Source organism: Anopheles stephensi, chromosome 2 (genome assembly GCF_013141755.1).
Source record: "Anopheles stephensi strain Indian chromosome 2, UCI_ANSTEP_V1.0, whole genome shotgun sequence".
In the NCBI taxonomy this organism is placed as follows: Eukaryota; Metazoa; Arthropoda; class Insecta; order Diptera; family Culicidae; genus Anopheles; species Anopheles stephensi.
Genome location: NC_050202.1, coordinates 88,375,297 through 88,395,120, shown reverse-complemented (window position 1 = coordinate 88,395,120; position 19,824 = coordinate 88,375,297). Strand labels below are relative to the sequence as shown.

General features: G+C 46.8%; 3 protein-coding genes across 5 annotated transcripts; 2 read left to right on the top strand and 1 right to left on the bottom strand.

Moving 5' to 3' along the window:
* Nucleotides 1-25: 25 nt before the first annotated feature.
* On the bottom strand, nt 26-1,571 carry LOC118505127 (AP-2 complex subunit sigma). Its single transcript, XM_036040444.1, has 2 exons — nt 1,343-1,571; nt 26-1,180 (listed from the first exon to the last, which is right to left on the bottom strand). The coding sequence occupies exons 1-2, from the start codon at nt 1,343-1,345 to the stop codon at nt 755-757; spliced, it is 429 nt and encodes a 142-aa protein (XP_035896337.1). The 5' UTR covers nt 1,346-1,571; the 3' UTR covers nt 26-754.
* Nucleotides 1,572-1,923: 352 nt separating this feature from the next.
* Nucleotides 1,924-3,501, top strand: LOC118505125 (isopentenyl-diphosphate Delta-isomerase 1). The gene is made up of 3 exons (XM_036040441.1): nt 1,924-2,446; nt 2,743-2,889; nt 2,963-3,501. The coding sequence occupies exons 1-3, from the start codon at nt 2,171-2,173 to the stop codon at nt 3,269-3,271; spliced, it is 732 nt and encodes a 243-aa protein (XP_035896334.1). The 5' UTR covers nt 1,924-2,170; the 3' UTR covers nt 3,272-3,501.
* Nucleotides 3,502-3,973: 472 nt separating this feature from the next.
* On the top strand, nt 3,974-19,095 carry LOC118505123. Of its 3 annotated transcripts, none has more exons than XM_036040437.1 (4): nt 3,974-4,584; nt 17,413-17,837; nt 17,906-18,081; nt 18,152-19,095. In XM_036040437.1, the coding sequence occupies exons 2-4, from the start codon at nt 17,473-17,475 to the stop codon at nt 18,769-18,771; spliced, it is 1,161 nt and encodes a 386-aa protein (XP_035896330.1). In that variant the 5' UTR covers nt 3,974-4,584; nt 17,413-17,472; the 3' UTR covers nt 18,772-19,095. The 3 variants fall into 3 exon arrangements, with proteins under 3 accessions (XP_035896330.1, XP_035896332.1, XP_035896331.1); XM_036040439.1 differs by lacking the exon at nt 3,974-4,584 and adding an exon at nt 17,180-17,309; XM_036040438.1 differs by lacking the exon at nt 3,974-4,584 and adding an exon at nt 17,194-17,340.
* Nucleotides 19,096-19,824: the final 729 nt, after the last annotated feature.

Below are 19,824 nucleotides of genomic sequence, written 5' to 3'. Positions count from 1 at the left end.
TCCCCCTTTTGTTAGTTACAGCAGCATTTTGTTCGTTTACTCTGCTTTATTCGATTACTATACGCAATACAGATCATTTTCGTTAATATGTACCATAATAGTAGTATTTACTATAATATTTGCCTTACTTTTCGTTATATTTAATAGTTTCCATTAATTTAAACCTTCGCATTTTGGTGAGTGTCAGTGCAACATTAGCTCGCTTGCACTTTTCCTAGAAGTATCGTCCAACTGCGGCAGCTCAGCATCCTCGCAGTTCTAGGAGTAACCGAAACGGAAAAATTACCTTTCTTTACACGAATATTGTTTTGTTTGTTTGTTTGTATGTAATGGTTGGGCTCCCCGTTCCCGGGGAACAGTGCTTAGTAGCGTGTAGTAGATATATCATACAGATCGATGATAAGCGGTGATGAACGTTCGTAAGGAAAAACTTAAACGCGAACCTAGAACCAGCTGACTCATGGAGGTTGAATGCGGGAGGTCGCTGAGGGAGCCGGGCATCGGTTCCGAAGTCCCTGACATATGGCTTTGCACAAGTTGTTCAACAACTACTTAGTATCAACTTTTGTTTTGGAATGCTGTGCGTGTGCTTCGAACCTTCGGTGACCCCGCGCATCGTGTAACGTATTGCATCTTTACATTCGGTTCGCGCCTCTGCGTACCGCCCAAGAATGGGGAAGTTGAGCCAGCTAAAGGTGAGGAGAAACAGCAGCAAGTAACAATAAAAACACACACGCGCGCCCTGCGGGTTAGCCTATTCCAACGAGTTCAGCGTCAACAGCTGTTTGAGGACTTTCGTCTGAGATGTTTCGCGGATCTCGCCCGCCAGGAACATCTCGTCCACGACCGTGTACACCTTGTAGAAGTTAAACACCAGATCCAGCTCGCACACGTTGTGGAAGTACTCGTTCAGCACCTCCACAAAGTTGTGGATCGCCTCCAGGTAGCACAGGTTGTTGTCGTTCACATCGACGCAGATGCAGAAGTACAGCCCGGCGTACCGGCGGTACACGATCTTGAAGTTCCGGAACTCGACAAAGTTTGTGTGCTTGGCATCGCGCACCGTCACCACGGCGTGCACCTCCTCGATCAGCTTCTGCTTTTCGTCATCGTCGAAGTTCATGTACCATTTCGCGAGCCGCGTCTTGCCGGCACGGTTCTGTATCAGTATGAAGCGAATCTGGAAACGATGTGGGTGGAAAACGGATGTTTGTTATCAGGTTCTCGGGCTCCAGTGCCAAGCAGCACTGCGGATTGGGAGGTGTGCGGCGGGGCAGGCAGGGTGGGGAACGAATATTTTGCTGATGATGAGATGTGGAACCCACGGTCCATCGTTGCTTACCATCGTGAATGTTACGACCGTGTAGGAATGTACCGCAGAGAGAGAGCGCACGTCGTACTGGCTAGTGGGCTGGCTGGAAAGAAGTATTCCCCAATCAGTGGAAACCCTTGCGAGGGCTTTCTTTTGTTATTTACGAAAGAATATAGGGGAGTCTTATGATGTGATGAGATTGATTATCAATTTTTTCGCTTCTTCAACAACGTCAAGTGAATCTTGACAGCTCACAACTTGCTTAAGGCGGTCGTACACGGTGACCATCTCCATTGCAATTGCTTGTTACACAAGTCCGATTAGTTAAGGAAAGGTTTAAAAATGCATTTTTTGTATAATGAGCAAAAGCCGTGTAATTTATATTATATGTTGCCAGTATACAAATATGTCTTCCGTGTACATTCACCTCCATTTCGTCTCTTTGATGACGTTTGAACGGCCTCTATCAAAAAGGCCTTTTACTGCAGGCCCAAAACAACAGCTGATATTTGCAAGAAAACAGTTGAAATTCGTATTCTGTATAAACGAAGCACTTTTAAAAACTGCTGGATACTACAATTTTACATCCCCAATTCAATCCTATGGCGTAATTTGCATGTTTCTATTATTTAAAAATCCCCACACGTTTGTGCCCCACTGACATTTAAATTCAATCTCGAGAACTGTCATAACAAAACGAAACGCAACGTAAATAACACCGTGATTACAGAGCAGTGTGGAGGAATTTGTGATTTTAGAGAAACCTTCCGCACTTTCTTTCGTTCGCTGCTCAAATAAAAGTTAACCGCGTGTGAGGAAAGTCCGGTCGTCGGTTTCGTGGGGTGGATAAACGTCAATATGCTTTCTTCGTGGTTACGCACGGCCGGCAAACTGCTGCCTCCCGCCCGGACCTATTCAAATGTGGCCACGGCCAGCTCGGCCAAACTGCAGGAGCTAGCGCTGGAGGAAAAGTGCATCCTGGTGAATGAACGCGATCAGTACGTCGGTAGTGCATCGAAGCGGGACTGCCATCGGGTGGATCCCGAGGGTAACATTCGCCTGCATCGAGCGTTCAGTGTGTTCCTGTTCAACAGTGCCGGAGACATGCTGTTACAACGCAGATCCGTCCACAAGGTACGTTAGCATGTGTGGCACACACACACATAAACATGCGCGCCACTTTCTCCGTGTGCCGATTTCACACACCGTGCCCGTACAGTCTGTGGGAAGTTCCGATCGCACCGGATCGCTCCGTTTCCGTTTGCTTCCTTACGTCACGCCGGCGGCTGGCGGGTGGCAAAGCACGCATGAATAATTCAAACGCTTCCGAAACGGTCAAACCCTAGCAGCAGATGATGATCGCTTGTTTTTCGACGCTTTTTACATTTCCATGACAACGGTACGGTATTTGCGGTGCGCCCTACGGAAAGATAACGTTTCCCGATTGTTATACGAACGCCTGCTGCAGCCATCCGTTGTACGACATTGACGGAGAGCGGGAAGAACTAAACGCAGTTGGTATTCGACGTGCTGCCCAGCGGAGATTAAACTACGAGCTCGGCATCCCGATGGCACAGGTAAGGGCGCGCGACATCTTCAACAAAATCAGTACATGCCTGTTAAAGCTCGCGGATGTTCACATGCACATAGGCACGGCCGGAAAACTTCCACTATATCACCCGCATTCACTACGCCGACAGGGGTGATGGGACGTGGGGCGAGCACGAGATCGACTACATTCTGTTCCTGCAGAAAGACGTCGATCTAAAGCCAAACGACAGCGAGGTAAGCGAGGTACGGTACATTCCGCGCAACGGGCTGGATGCAACCATCGCTAATCTCGGTGCACCGCTAACGCCCTGGTTCCGGCTTATCTTGCAACACCGGCTACCGCTATGGTGGGACAATTTGCATCAGCTGAAGAGCTACGAAAACCACAAACAGATCGAACGATTCTAGCGGAAGGGACCAACATACCAAATGGGGCATTATTGGCGCGTGTGTTCGACACACATGGTGCTGCTAGAGGCAGAACGATAGTGAAATGATTTCAGTAAGCTAATATGTTTTCGGTTGCAGGGAATATTTATGGTGGGTGAGAGGATGGTTTTAAAAGAAAATATTTTGTTATAAACTTTTTTCCTAAATGGACTGGAATATACTATGAATCTATTTTTCTACTACAAATATTGAACAGCGCTCCGAGGGCTACACTTTATCATATCCGAATTTCGGTAGTCTCATCGAAAAAGAATGCTTAACATTTCCAGCACCCCATTTGCCATCTGTTGTTGATCGTAAAGGGCTTACAATTAAGTAGCTAACGTAACACACGCAGGAGTGTAGAATTTTGAGAAAAATATGAATCACTTGTTTATCAGCAGGCAGCGGTAACAAGCAAAACAAAAGCATCTCATTAGTCCCATTAATCGAATCGTTCCGCTAACCGAGAGCGCAACGAAAAACGCTGCGTGAAGCCCAACGGCAGCCCGATCGGTCCCCACCACCGATCCGGAAAGGAATTGGAAAAACGACTTCGACCCGACAGCTTACAACCACCCCCCGAGAGCGGCTGGAGCACAGTCTTGGGGGTCTTAGCTCTTTCTCTTTCGGGCGGTCGGTGGTCCCTTGCAGCACGCAGCAGCAACCGCGTAGAACCGCGGCGTCAGTTGCGTACAAACATTTGCTCGAACCGGTCGTCGTCGCGTTCGGGTCTCGGATCGGGTTCGTTGGCTTTATGCGAACGCAGTTTTGCGAGCACTGTCCGCGGAGTTGGCCAGTTGGCGTGAAATTAAACGTGCTCGACGTGCCCAGGTCACGCATGTGAGTTTCGTGCATTGGCGCGGTGTGGGTACTGGAAGGAAAATCCCACCCCGTACGTACCCGCTGATTCCTCCAGCGGTTTCGTGTGGCTGACAGAGTGTGTGCCGCAACGGTGTGCTTATTCGATGCAAATTGGGTGATTGAGCCAACCAACAGTGTGCTTGTGATAATCGCCCAAAGTAAAGAAGTGGTGAATTTGGTGCCCCGGAAAAGAACCACAAGCCCTTCCATAAGTCAACCTGAAAACCGAAAACCGGTCCGAAGTGGTGCAGAAACTGGCGCAGTGCGCAAGAACCGTCTCAAGTAAAGTGACCGGCAAAGGCAAGTGGTCAGCCGTTGTCGAAATACTGCTCGTGAAAAGGAAAGTTTTGTCAACCCCCCGCGACCAACTCCACTGGTGTGTCGCCACGACCGAAAGGGAGAGGTCTCGTATGCATCGCTTCAGTGTGGTAAGTAGAACACACGTACACACACACGTGTACAATGTGCGTCCAGAATACGAGAGCATACGGTGTAGCATAAGCAAACAGTCTGGGGGCCGCCTGCTTTGTGGTGGTTTTATGCTTCGCGCGAGCTGCTTTTCCTTTGCTTGGGAGGGATATCTTGGCAACCGGTTCGAACAATCTTTGCAAACTCGAACGATCGATCGATCTTTGCTTTTTGTGTGTCTTCGCCCATGCACCCAGTGCACCGAAAAGCTGGGGTCTGCTGCTGGCCGATAAACCGGGTGGTAGCCGGCGGACATCGTGCCCAGTACGATAGAAAGTGAGCGCATGTCTGTTCAATCCGGATGATTGGTGATGTTTTGTTTGCTGGTTCGCTACTTTTACTTTTCTTATCCATTCAGGCCGCGTGAGACGCGCCACACGGCGAACCCATCGCTGGCATTGGGGGAGGCTGGCTGTTACTGATGTATATTTGTTTTTAACACCTTCTCGAATCGAATGGGACGAGGATGGGTGTGGATGGATCGGCCAACAGCAACAACAAAAAGTCGGTCAAAACATTTTTCGAAGCTTTCCATTCAATTGATGGATGGAGCAATGCAGGGGAAAGCCTTATTCGTGTGCAATTTTCTAGCAATTTAATGCATCTCAAGATGGTACGAGTGAGGTTCAACAGTTCCACAATTTTAACTTCATATTTCCCTCGTAAAAAGTCGCTCGTCTTATAAACCAACCAGCTTCGCGTTAGGTACGTCATAGTCGGTTAAGGGTGCATTTACCGACTGCTTGGTATTCATGTTTCAGGTCTACCACGTTGCAACAGTGTTCGTGAGCTGAAATCGATATCAGGCCGTTTGCAATAAAATCGGCACACATTTGTGGGTTCCATTTCGCATAGGACATGAACCTTGAAGTGCAGTTTTGCATGCATTTTCTAAAGGTGCATGTATGGTCTCTCCTTTTTCTTTTGGAAAAACATGGCGACATTATCTCCAAAACCTCTCCCAAACGTTTCTGGTCGATTCTGTCACGGACGATTGTGAGGGTTTTTGGAAGGTTCGATTGAAAAGCATCCCTTGCCGCGCACGCTTCTCCCTTCTCCAGTCGATCCAAGCACATTGGAGTTAATCTGCTTCAAAGAAGCCTTCTGGCATTTAGCCATCACAATTTGCGCACGACGCGAAGCAATCCAGCTAGCGCTACTGCACCGCAAACCAAGTCGGGTCCAAATTGGTGGCAACAAAAAAAAACGGCCCGAGACCCAACTTGCTCCACATCATGAAAGGAACGCTTTATGCAGCTGTTCTTTGGCTCACCCGAACGAGCTCCTTCCTGTGCACGAACGGTTGTTTAACAAAGCCGAGCCAGGTTGATAGCGTACAACCCGTCAGCACCCGGTCGGTTGGCTCTCGAGAAGCAATAGGAAAGGCGCCGTTGATGTGGCACAAAAACTTGCAAGAATACAGAAAGGTTGGGATTGTCAGGAAACTTGTTTACCGCACAGCAGAACAACAAGTCCAACGAGAGGTTTTAAACCGGAGTTGGTAAATGAAACAGTTGGCTCATAAGATCATAAGAGTGCAGGCTGGTGAATGCTCTTTGTATCGTGTTATGAAATTCATTTTCTTCTCGCATCTCCATCAGTATCTACAACGCTGATCTAACCTTTGCACGAAATTCTGAATGCGTTTCTTTAAGTGAAGGTAAGAACCTTCTTTTCCACCTAAACTTTGCAATGTGCTAGTGCGTGCCACACTTAATTAAAATATAAGATTGCAACGTGTTGATAGCGTTGCTACGTGATATGCGTTTTGACGCAACTGAAATAGGGCTTCAAGGCTCCATTTCTTTCTCAAATGGGTCAAGTACAGTACGGACTCAAATCGTCTGTGTAAGACACCACATTTTCTCTGTGTTGTAGTAACTGTGAAAGCTCCCTACTATAAATAAAAGTTGACGCCGTGACGTCGGGGTTCTTTGGCCTCCAGTTCAGTGTAGACTTTAGGAGAGTAACAGAGAAGTTGGTGACATCGGATACGAAGTCAGCTCAAATCTTGGTATAGGCTTTCGTTCTAGATCTCATTTGTCTGGGACTTCTTGCCTCTGTAGCTTGTTAACGCCAACCAAATGAAGGACACAGTAGAAAGGAATGGATCTTGATATCTTGGGAAAACACAGCAACTGTGAAGTTCTCGTAAAGAGAATGTCTCCAGATAATCCAGTAAATCTTGGATAATTCTGGAAGAAGTCCTGAGTTTAATTTTTGGTAAGAAATTGCGAGGAACTGTGAGGGATTTCGGACACTCCTGCAGCCTGTCTATCTTGTATTGTCTTGAATTGGCAACACACTCGCCTTCAGCTTTACAGACATTGAGTCAGACAGGCACCTTTTATTTTAAACAATCTTCAAGACACAAGCACACATCCCAAAATAAGCAAAATAAACATTCTCCTCTCGGTCAATGTTACGGTCATTGAACGTTTCGTTGTCTTTTCTGGTCTTGCCTTACATGGAGTACCTTAGCGAAGACGTACGCTGTTCCACCGTTTAGCCTGGTCCAAGCGTCACTAATGCGTAGGCATCAACCTTCCTTCACGCTAAAAAGTTGGAAAGCAACGGCTTCGTTGTGTTTATGTTATGTTTTTAATGCTAAACAATAAACGAATCTGAATTGTACAATCAAGTCTGAGTGGGTGCAGCATATTACGTTCCCTAGTGTTATTGCTTCTTCAAAGAAACGCAACAAATCAAACATCTAGCCGGTTTCTCCCTTTGTGCTTGCTCCACTTCCCGAAAGGAAAGCCAGTTTTGGTGAAATGCCACGATATTTATTTGCAAACAACCGGATGGGGCAATGATATCCACCAACGTACGCAGTCTCTCTAGCTCCGTGTGTGAGATGGTGACCGGTATGGTCTATTCGTTTGTAGTTCAGTGGGCCACAAACAGTCACGCCACTGACAACGGTTCCATACTTTCCAACGGCAGCATTTTCATGCTTCCTACGTAGATCACAAGTCGTCACCAGACGACTACTTCCTGCTGCTAGCAGGAGAAAGGCATCCAGCAAAGGAGGTCATTTCTGGATGCACAAGACATCGTTGCATCGCCGCTTGAAGGCAAATATTTTCCTGGACGAGAATTTTCCGCACGATCTTGCTTGCTGTCCACCTGGGGTGCAATTTTTATTACGCTGGAAAGTGGAACAGTGGTGCAGTAAATTGAGGTTCATTGCCTCGCCAAACAGGTTAGCTATGTTTATCTCCCGATCCTACCGATAGTTCGATAAAGAAAGCTCGCTAATAGCACGTAGCGTTGGGAAATTTGCATTTCAAGTTGCTAAACCTGTCTTCTTTTTATTAAGCGGATTTGTTCTCTAATTACCATCCATTGAACTCGAGACTTACCATCACGCGGGTTCAGCACAGCCCAAAAGCCACAAATGGCCATAGATCATCTTCTTTCGACTATTGCTCCAATTCTTGCCCAACGGCGAATGAATATTCATCATCTCGCGGGCACGAATTGCGCGTAGACGCTCATCTCTAGCACTAACTTCTGACCATTTCGCATAACGTGATAATTAGGTGTCATGGATCAATCGTGATCCGCTCCTATTGCCTGCCACTATAGCCACGTCACGTCAACACGCAATTCGCAACCGATGCCCGCCCAAAGATGGCTGCGAACTAGAGCGAACGGGGCCATCTTTCGTGAGGCAATGCTTGTCTGAGTAGACTGACGCGAACGGTAGTTTTCATCTGCCGGGGTGAAATGGAACTTGTGTTTTGTGCAAGAATGTAATGGATGCACTCACAAATGTAGGCAACTGTCAAATATGAGTTAGCATGACAGTTAGTAGATCGTCTAGCGCTCTTACTATCTACCAACGCACTCAACGCACACCACGACTCTCTCGCACTCTCGTACGGTCCATGAGTTTCTTCATTATCATATTGGAAATTCACACAACAGCATTCTATCTGTTGGAGATCTTCCCACTTCACACGTTGAGAACGAAGACATGCGATGAGAACACAATCAAAAAGCTTCATCTTTTCCCTTGCATAATGACGAGTCTAGAAGTGTTGAACCATTGTGTCTATGGGATGCTTACTTCTAAACATTAAAAGGGTATGTAAATTAAATTTGAGAGGATGAGTCTGTTGAGTGCTTGAACCTAAAATGTTTTGCACGAAATGAAGGATGGATGAAATGACAGGAAATAGAATCGAGGATTCAAAATTCGCATCACGATCCATCGATATTAGTATCGCTTTATGCGTGCTGCAGTCTGCTGGTGATATCCCAAAAGTAAACAGTTTCATTAGCTCCAGAGTGTAATCCGCCGGCGTTCAAGCGTATCGTTCGGCCTTTGGTGGGGGGTTTTGTGCGTCTAGTTAATGTTTAAATTTGACTACCAATACTAGCACTCACGTGGTACGGAACCGATCGATCCGTTCTGCCTCCCCTCGTAGCGAGACTTGAATGTTAATGAGCGAATTAGATGCACTCGATTTTGGAGGTAGTAAGTGGTTTTGGGAAGGGACAAATCATGCGACCTTTGGTGGTTTGCTGGACCCAAAATTGGAACCGCACTTGCATGTTTCCTCCCGCATACACAAAATCCTTGGAAAACGGGGTAGTTGAAATCGTTGGGCCACCTGCGTTACAAACCATGCTGGTGAAGATGCTAGTAGCTTATCTTCTAATTTTAAAGCGTACCGAGTGCCTTTTAAAGCTAAACCGATGAGAAAGCTCCGTACTTTATGTATGGTCGTCCCGCAAGACATAACCCCAAGCCAACCGAAGACGCTTCCCATCATCATGGGAATAGGTTGGAACCAAGCATTGAACACTAAGTACTCTAAGTACCCGCATTGTGCTGGGATCTCTCGTTGACGTCGTTGCATACATTGTGGCTTTTTGGGTTGGAGATAATTGTCAAAATCTTTCCACCAAGCTTTACGGATGTGACTCCATCTCGCTCTCGATATGCTCTTACGACGCCTTGCAACGAAGCGTGCGAACCTCTATTTTTGTACCTCTTCGTGAAGTGTCACTTAACCTCACCCGGGGCAGAAAGTGCTTCATCGGTTTTCTGTTTACCCAAGCGGATGGGAGTTCCTGAGCACTGATGGTGTTGCGTAAACTTTGTCCGTCCGTCAGTTTTTGGCGAACATTTATCTTAATTTGTCTTTTGAAGTGTGAGATGCCGCGGCTGGTAGCAATGACAACCTTTTTCCGGCTGTTAAAAAAAAGGGAAAGCCTTTCTTTCGGACGGTCATCATCGACCGACCAGCGGGCTTGCGGTCAACGAGTACGGCTATAAAGGGAAAGGTGAAACACCGACAACCCACAACACGATCGATCGGTTTGATGATCGACCAGATGATATACTAGAGGCAAAAAGCGGTAACTGACAGCTGAAGAGCAGTGACAGCAAAGATGGCGATGCATGTGATAATAAATTCAAATTTCACCCACGTGACACCGCAGCTAATGGCGGTTGGGCGACATTGGAGGAATAAGATTAGCTTCAAAGTCACTCAAGCAAGCATTTTATAGATGTTTTGTAATAAAAACTTGATACAAAAATTATATTTCAAGCACTGTAAACCTTTTTTCTTTCTCTTATTATACAGCATTATCATGAGGGGCGTCGTTTTCTGAGCAATAATTTAGCAGCTGTCGATTGCCTTTTGTGCGAAAGAGCCAATTAGTAATGCAAGGCAAGATTCACCAAACTACAGTTACAGAGTTTTAATGCCATTCTCACTATTCACCTGTCGTACCGGACCTCAACCAATCGATCACCTTTACTTTCGTTTTATGGTCCCAAAGCAACAATTTCCTCGCGATCATGATTGTCCCCACAGAGACAGGCAATAAATAACCTGAAGCTTTGCAAAGATATACACAACGCACAAGTACAGAAAACATTTTCTTCCTCGTGTAAAACTATCATTTTCCTTCACTTCCCCAGCGTAATCAGCAGTTTCCGGCTGGGGTGGTTCGCCTGACAGTTCACTCATTTCTCTGCCCAAAATCATTTCCAAACGGCAAAAAGAAAGACAAGGTCGCCGACAAGCAGAAGGCTTTTGGAAAACAAAAAAAAAAGGTCAGCCTACAATCGACAAAATGAAAGCGAATATGACATGGAGGAGAAATTCCGAACCGCGGCCCGCCGAAAGAAGGACTTTCGGAATCACAAGTCAACTGGCTGCTATCACTCGTCGACTGTCCCACCGCTGTCACTCGAGGGAGGCTGGGTTGTGTAAGAGGTCACAGGGAACTGTTTTACCCGGTGAAATGTTGCAAAACGTGTTTTGGGCTTATCATTTGGGCTGTATCGGCCATGTTACCGATCGTACCGGATACGTTGGCTGCGTCGGCCGATGAGCCTTATGAAACGACATGCGTTTGTGCGTTGTTTTTGGGGGGGAATGCGATCCAAATGTCGTGTCCAGCGTATAATGCGAGAAAGTGAAAAATTTTTTGAAGCAGTTAAAATAGATTTGATTTAAAAATAATCGGTTGTGTAAGATGGGCTCAAAATACGTCGCAAAACCACACGATATAAATATTCAACAAGAATAATTCTAAATCGTTCGTCATCCCACATTCAGTCAAGCTCATCTGCTTAAGGAAAAAGTGCATTAAAACAGCTTTGGCTCATCATTCTTCACCGTCACCAACGCAATTCTCTACTTGTTGTACATAAAAATTGTAAGTTTACTACTTTACGGATGAAAAGGCGCACAGAAAAACAACCTGACCAATAAATTAGCTTAATTTCTTTGGCACTTTGTTTCGATCTGCAACCTTCGACGATCCGGTGACCGGTGAACCAAGCCAGAAATGCACCATGCAAACCATTTCCGATTGCAGTAGGAAAAGGGAAACCGCAGCATCCGGGAGCTGTTGACGGGAAGAATGAAACACACAATTCAGCCACAATATACTTTCCAAATCAATGCACCGGTAGCACTGGCCTCCCGGTTTTTCTATGCCCCGGTGCTTTTGTGTGGTAAAAGAATGTTCATCAAGGGGGAAGCTTATTACGCGAGCGGTTCGTTTTCTTTCACGCTTTTCTGCTGTAATCTAACACTTGCCGCAGACCATTGTTGTTTCCCTGCAGCAACGATGCAACTGCACTGTAGCCACATTCTGCGCACCACAACAATGCCGAACCACGGTTTGCGAATCGTTTTCAAATCACTTGATGCGTCTTTTCCGCTCGAAAGTGGTGAGCCCTTGCTGAGGTCTCTAGCCGTCCCTTCTCCCACGGCGTGCAAATGAGCTCGATGACACCCGGTGTGAAGAAAGTTGTCTAATTGCTCATCTCTCGCTCGTTCAACTCGCGGTGCTGCGTGGAGTTCAATGTGACCATTAAGGTGGTTTCGGTGCAAGATAGATGCGCCACCGGTGTGTGCGCCATCAAGGCGCACAAGCTTCGTTAGCCGTAATCACTGGTGACGATAATGATCCGGGGACACCCAGCTCACCTCAGACTAGGGTGTTCAGCTGGCACTCATTGTCATTGTGTGGCATTGTCGGTGTGGCTCGGTACGCAGTGAAAGGTGCCCAACGATTGCGTACCGGTGAGCTGCAATCTCGCACTGCATCTGGTGACTTATGCAGCCCAACCGAGCGCTGGTAATGATAGCGGAAGCCGGTGTTTGGATGTAATTGTTGCACACGACGCATATTATGTGGTGCACGCTGAGGAGTGACGGTTTTTTTTTATTAGTTTGACATTATCCAGCTCAGGGCCACAGTTTTCTTCTAGGTTTGTGGAATGTTTCTCAAATTGAAACACCAAAAAGCGTTTTTCTTCCCATTTAAAACGACTGAAAAACGGCTAAATCAAAACAAAAGACTCAACAAGCGACGAACCTCAAAAAATACTTTTTTTTCACTTCCTTCTTTTTGTTTCGCTTACAATGATTGTTGTTGAACATTTTATCTTGAGTGCATGTAGGAGTATCGTGTCAATCTATTTTAAGCTGCTGGGGGGCCCCCCAAAAAAGCTTCGACAAACACCAAGTGGTGATTGATTTGGAACCCATGGAATGATTCATTGGCCGGCAAAAGAACCGGTAAGAACGCTCCGGCGAGCGGAAACACAGACCCCCCCTATTCTTATTTTGCCTTTCACTACGGATTGCGCTTCGTTCGCAAGAACACAACACCAGTCATCGCAGTGCTATCCCCATTGCCCGGAGTCGGCTGCGATAGTTCGGCCCGGAAAGCGTTTTTCAATGACAAGGCTCGGGCTTGAATTGGATGCGGCTTGGTTGATGACGAAGCGTTTAAAGGTTTTGCTCGGAGTCTCGCCACCATCCAGTTCTCTCCTGCTGGTTGTTTAAGGTCACGCGAAATAAAAAAGTAACACGAAACAGCCCCGCAAAGGCAGTGTGTGGACCACACCTTTCAGAGCGCACGAACAGACGTTGTATAGATCTCGTTCACTTTAAGCTTAAGATCATCGGTTCACTTATCCACTTGTGTGGAAAATTAATAGTTGAAAGCCAATTCTCATGTGCAGGAAGTACGCTTGCTCGCTAGACAGGTACATCCTATAAGGTACGCGGAATCGGAAGATTCGAGAAGCATGTTCCGATACAAACCACAACTCCTGTGTCTGTGCGACTTTAAGCTGGTCAAAAGGTGAAAAAATAATTCCATCAACATACAAACAATACACAGCATAAGCAACGGACGAGCGCAGGCATATCAATTGAATGTTTTTTTTACGCAATCTGCTACAGTAGTGTATAGGTGTACGCCCGTTACCATGTGCTGCAGCACTGCAATGCTCACCATCAATCAATCAACAATGGAGGGTAACGGCTGCGTTCCACAGACCTGCTCATCCACAAAACGGCACACAGTGGCGGTATTACACATTCCACACATCGCCCACACGCGGGTGTCCTCGTTATTCCGTTTCATGTCCACCGGAGTTAGGTTTTTGATGCTTTTAATCGCTACAAGTGCGCCCATTGCATAATCGCATCGAAACCCACCCAGCCACACGTGCTGGTGGACAGTGGATAATATTTTCACTGGAACGTGCGTCATATTAGATTGTTAAATTTTGATTAAATCCAACAAAATATGGATCGTAAAAAAAAGCATTCCTTAGCCACGCTCAACATTTCAATCATCCTACCCAACAAAACCGAAATGAATTGCTAATTGAGCAATTTTAAGCCAATTTTGGACACCAAAGATCATCCGCATCTTTCATCTTTGCTTCTCTTTTATCTACCAACCTCATCGGATGCCTCTTGTCCGATTCGTGCCAGCCAAAGCTAAATGATGCACGTGCTCGTGATCTAAGTTAATGGTGCTTATCGGCATCAAGGGGTTGCTGCCACTATCGCGCCATCACTTGATCGACTTTCGTACAGGCACAGGAGAGATGCCGAGCTGGTACGCCACCGGTATTAGCTTTCCATTAGTAGTTTCCCATTCAAGCACCACCTCTTTTTTCATCGGAGTAACGCATCAGCAACGGATTATCATTCGAATCGCTCGTGAAAAGCACACTGACCAGCTGTGGCTAGTTGAATTTTTGAAATGCTCTCAACACTGTCAGGTGACTGTGAGTGAGCTAATTTGAACGGCGTTCGGACAATAGCTTCATTGACACATAAAAGTGAAATGATTCCATTTTTCAGAGTGATTTACGTTTGTGTTTTTCCGTCCACTCATATTAGACCCAGACATCCATGAAAATGGCCTACCCATAACAAATAAAAGTGCATTTTATTGTGGGCTGTTTGATGTTTGATTGTGTACCGCAATGGCTGAAAAACGGCACCCAATGGGCTGGTTTAATGGTTCATCACCCATGCATGATCGACGACCGTTTGGTGTCATTTTTTCTTTCCCAAACAAACCATTTAACCGGTCGTCCATTGAATTCGCTTCACCCTTTTGAGCATTATGTTTTTTTGTAGATGGTGATTTACTTCAATCATGTCTTTAAATTAACATTTGCGGTAGAGCGATTGAAGCGACTGAGAAGATTTATTTGACAATGACGAGTTTACAGTGTTGGTTATGCTTTTCCCCTGATATTATTTAGGAGAAAAAAAAAATTGGGGTCAATCGGGTCGAAGGGAATCACGAACTTTAATACTTTGCGATTGTAAAGATGTCAAAACTAAGTCTAATCCTCTTAGTGTATCAGTAAATATTGCACCAACATCCATCACGATCCGCGGCTGATCACTTAAAGATGCAACTCATGATCTGTTCTGGTTGGGTGCTATAATTTAATGTAGCTGTCCCATTTCTATCTAATTATAATCCGCTTCGTACTCACGAATTCGCTGACTCTAATCATCATCATGCTGGTCTGGTAATAGCTATCCAACATACATCGTACACTCAGCTGAAGAGTTTGACAGCCGCGATCACGCACTAGAGGTCGCTTCTTGTATTGGTCCGACGCTTTGCTACTGGCTGCGCGTATTCTAAGCGCCTTGTCCCTGCCTAGTTCTCTCGCGAGTAGTCCAGCAGTAGACGTGTCGGAGAACAATGGCCGCTAAATATATGCCGATCGGAAACGGCTATTTGTCACCGAGAATAGTAGCGATCTGTTTTTGCCGGCCCCCGCCGGTCGTCTGTTGGACACCGGCCAGTTTTCAATGCCAGCGTGTGGTTCTGTGACGAAGCGTGGTTGCGTGTCTCCACACACCGCACCGCACAAGTGTTCGTTGCAATTTATAGCTTTTGCTGCCACTTCTGGACCTCCATCGTCCCATCGTTGTCCAAGCGTTGGCGGTCAGTGCGCACGCGGTTTCCATCCAAGTTCGGTTGCATTCGTGAGAAAGGGGTCAGAGCGAATGGTCAGAAGCGTAAAGGGTAGAAGAAGTCGATAAATGCAACCGTATGTACCAAGACACACACACACAAACACACGCAAATGCAATGGTGAGACTTTCTGGTATGGCCGGCCGGTGATGGTAACGCAAGTCATATTTTCGAGGGGCCGGCTGCCTAATTACTTTTATTTTCGGTTAGTCACGATGGGAACGAAACGAAAGCTGAGCTGATGTAGGTTTGCTGTGGCATATGACAATGAACGGTGGCGGAGCTAAGTGCCAATCAAAACATGGCGTACCAGCGCGCCATCTGGGAGATAATTATTGAAGCTTATTTTGTTCAAATCGAATATGAATGAATTTTGACTTCAATTCTTACTACTTATACTTATTTTTTGTACGGCTCATAGCTATATTGCTCCAGAAGGAATTATGTTTTCCTTCTTTCAAAAATAATAATGACAGCAAATTTCTACTTGTACTTAGCAATCCATCCAACTTCTGAAAAGCCATTGCTAAAGAAAATCTGGTAATTAATTTCTCACACATGTGCTCACTGATTTTCTCTTTCCATCGCGATCCCATCATAATGCGATACTTTAATATCACATAACAATTTAAGCGCGCATCGGTGACAAAAGTAAATCGCGATTTATATAAACCACCGCACATAACGTATGAGAGCCTACGCAGGCGAGCCGTCATAGCCCAATAATCTTTCCGTGCCATTGTTGTCGCACAATTGTCGAACGAGCATCCGCAAACCGATAGTGTGCGTTTTGAGAACCCCGCCCGGTGGCCCAGTAACGTAATCGGGTAATCTGTAACGGAGCCCACACAAGAGCGTCTTGGCGAGGTAATGTGCAAGGATATCGTATGTGAAATCATCCACTGTAATTGTAACGTAACAAGCCTACATGAGGTAGCTCAAGAGAGCAGCTGAGCTAGGGAAGATTGCTATCGCCAGAAGGTGTTCGCGTAATAGAGCTAACATCGTCCTATCTTGCACTTATCTCTGACCGTCTGAATACTTCCTTACATTCCTTCGGTTAACGATTTTAAGCTGTCAAGCCGGTACAAGATTTATCGCCACATTGTTGAGATTCGCAGGGAAAAACGGAATTCAAACTGACCGATCACCGGACGTCGGCTGCTACCCGACTGTTGGCCAAAATATTCCGACAAAATACCGGTAGCGCACGGCCCCTTATCAGGAAGGAAGTGATCGAAAGGAGTAGTTCGGCGTATTTGCTACACTTCCTCCCTTCAAACACACACACGCACGCACACGTATAGTGCTGAAATAGTATCGGTTTGGCCGCGTCGGTATCGGATCGGCATTTGACGCTGACGAGTTCCATTGTTCTGCGGGTGCACTTGATGTTGTGTTTTGTGCCAACACTCCTATGGGCGGGAAGCATATCCGCCCAATGGGTGCGAGCATGTGTTTATATTTAGCGCACCACACACTCCTTTACCTTCCGACCATCGGCAACAACCCCGACAGCGTTTATGCTTGGGCGCCGAGCCCCGGACTACGCGGGGTGGTATTTGCCAGCAGGCACGCGGAAGATGCGCTGTTTTGCCGCTGTACTACCCTTCGCCTTCAATCCACCCCCGAGGAGGAATCGTATCGGAACGCCCGTGGTGGACGGATTTGTTTGGCGAGCTATTATCAAATTGTGCACAGGGCTCGAACGCACACGGCTCACCTCCCATTTTCCGCCGACCGAACGCGGAGTAGGGAGTTGCCCGAGGGCCCTTAGTTTGAGGTGGACCTCTTTTTGGGACCTCATTTACGATCGACGGTTCATCGGTGTCGGTTCGGGGCAAGTCAGTGACGTGTGTGCGCATCATCGAAGGTGGTCGGACCCTTCGATCCATCTGTTCGTTTGTTTCTGTGGCTTTAAGCTTTAAGTTAGTTTAGTGTATCAAGAGTATAACCTGGAAGTGGTTCTATTTTCCCGTCTTGTTTTGTTTGAATCCCAGGGCTCGGACATTCTACAACAACTGCACGTGTAAGAGTGTATCACAGCACACAACAGCATCATGATCAATCGACGAAAACCGTCCATAACTGCAGTGGCATGTGCGCTGTTCCTGCTGATCGTAGTCAACATGGAGCCCTGCTCCGGACATGGACGCTTGATAGAACCACCGAGTCGTGCATCGGCCTGGCGTTACGGATTCTCCACACCTCCAAACTACAACGATCACGAGCTGTACTGTGGTGGCTTTAACCGGCAGTGGCAAAAGAACGAGGGCAAGTGCGGTGAGTGTGGTGATCCGTTCGATGCACCGATCCCGCGGCCTCACGAGTTCGGTGGCAAATGGGGCCAGGGTGTGATAGTGCGAAGGTACAAACCCGGCACCACCATCACGCTACGAGTCGAGCTGACAGCAAGCCACATGGGGTGAGTCGTAGGTTGAGTGGCGTAGAGAGGCCTGGGCGCCTAATGTGGATCCTTTTTCTTTGTTGCAGCTACTTCGAGTTCCGCATCTGTGACAATGTGCAAGCGAAGCAAGACTGTCTGGATAAGCATCTGATGAAGATCGTCAGCGGTACACCGAGCATACCCCATCCGAACGATCTGAAGACTCGATTCTATCCTCGCAACGGTAGCCGTATCTACGATATGAAGGCCGAACTTCCAGCAGGTTTGTGACAAGCGCCGATGATCATCTCGTACTCACTTCTAACGTGACTCTTTTTTCTTCCACCCAATAGACCTAAACTGCAACAACTGCGTCGTGCAGTGGAAGTACGTCGCCGGCAACAACTGGGGCATCTGTCCGGACGGTAACGGTGCCGTGGGCTGTGGTCCGCAGGAAGAATTCCGTGCCTGTGCCGATGTAAGGGTGAGCGAAAAGGATGGCCAGGACAATCGTACCCCGCTACGACCGGGACAGAAACCGACACCGACCCGCGCGCCCGACTCCAGCACGGAACCGTCCGAGGGCGAAGAGCCGATCGAGGAGCCACCGAAGGGCATCAAGTATATGGGCCCACTGGTGGCGATTATGTCGCTTTTTCTGGTCCTATGTGGATTTGCTGCACTTTATATTTATCACTATCATGGGGGGCGGATAAAGGCACTGATGCGCTGGAACCGGGAAAAGACGCAGAAAGGGGGCCACGCAGCCGAAACGATCGCAAATCTTGCCACGGCACCGTCGCCGTACGGCGATGTGGAAGCCAACGCACCGGTACCGCCACCGAGGATGAAACGAATTTCGAGCCAGATTCGCGACATCGATGCCCAGGAGTCGAGCGTACTGTCCGGCAGTACCAAGCACCAATCGCCGCTAGATATTCAAGTTAGCCGGAAACCGAGCGGGACGGACTGAGCGTGGAATGAGCATGTTATAAGGTTTTATTTATTTGTACCACAGTGCGTACCATTTTGCAGCGTCGGACAGCCGGTTGTCACGGCCGCGGCCGTTGGTTAAAAAGCTCCGAACACAAAGTAGAATAATTGGAGTAGTGTTTTCCACGCCCTCGGAGCACGATTTTTTGGGCGTTCAGCAGTGTTTATCGTTCGAGATAACAGTTTTTATGTTAATTCTGTACGATTTTCTTTATCATGCACAGCGCAAAACGGGGGCGCAACAGTATAGAAAGCGTTAAAGTAGTAATGAAAATACGTGAATAAAGCGACCAATTTAAAACAATTCGACGGTTTGTTTTTGAATGCGCCCAAAGGTATGCAATGCGCACAACACAATGCCACGAGATGCGAACGGCAGGGGCGTCAAATCAATGGCGATTGAGCTGTTTACAGCTGGTTTTCTGTTAATATAAAATCATCAGAACAATAATTAGCCATCGCTTGGCTCTAGAAATAGTGGCATTATGTATCTGAGCACTCGATACTATGGTAATCAAAAACTGTGTCAGTTGGAATTACAATTATAAACACGTGCTGATGAAAATCGCTTCCAGCTAACAACCGTGCCACAACTAAGGGAGTAAGAAACCTACCACAGACTGGACTGGGTGGTACGACCAAAGCAAACAAATATTTTATCTGATCCGAAATAACATTATAAAGCGATTAGTACTATTTCAGCACACCCATACTCATGTTCCACGAAGATAATCAAGCAAATGCCACACGGGCGGCTCGAAACACTTTATTAGTACTATCAAAGGGTTGACATCGGCAAATTAAAATTGTTTCCTTTTTAAAAATTTGCCACTAAATGTTAGCGTTACACAAACTCGCGGCCAGCTTGTTTCTTTGTATTGTCTAAAACCAGGCGCCAACATTAAAATAAAAATAAAAATAGGTAAGCCCGGTCTAATGCTGCCCGTGCTAGCCGTGACTCCACTCCATCGCTGGTGGCGTTATCAATTTCGCGTGCCATAGCGCGACATCGACAAAAAGCTCATCGCATCAC

Bases quoted from the DNA above. Each gene is read 5' to 3' on its own strand.
- LOC118505125 (XM_036040441.1), top strand. From the start codon at position 2,171: ATGCTTTCTTCGTGGTTACGCACGGCCGGCAAACTGCTGCCTCCCGCC. The intron at 2,447-2,742 runs GTACGTTAGCAT...CCCTACGGAAAG, and splicing joins AACGCAGATCCGTCCACAAG to ATAACGTTTCCCGATTGTTA. The intron at 2,890-2,962 runs GTAAGGGCGCGC...ACATGCACATAG, and splicing joins TCGGCATCCCGATGGCACAG to GCACGGCCGGAAAACTTCCA.
- LOC118505123 (XM_036040437.1), top strand. From the start codon at position 17,473: ATGATCAATCGACGAAAACCGTCCATAACTGCAGTGGCATGTGCGCTG. The intron at 17,838-17,905 runs GTGAGTCGTAGG...TCTTTGTTGCAG, and splicing joins CTGACAGCAAGCCACATGGG to CTACTTCGAGTTCCGCATCT. The intron at 18,082-18,151 runs GTTTGTGACAAG...TCCACCCAATAG, and splicing joins GAAGGCCGAACTTCCAGCAG to ACCTAAACTGCAACAACTGC.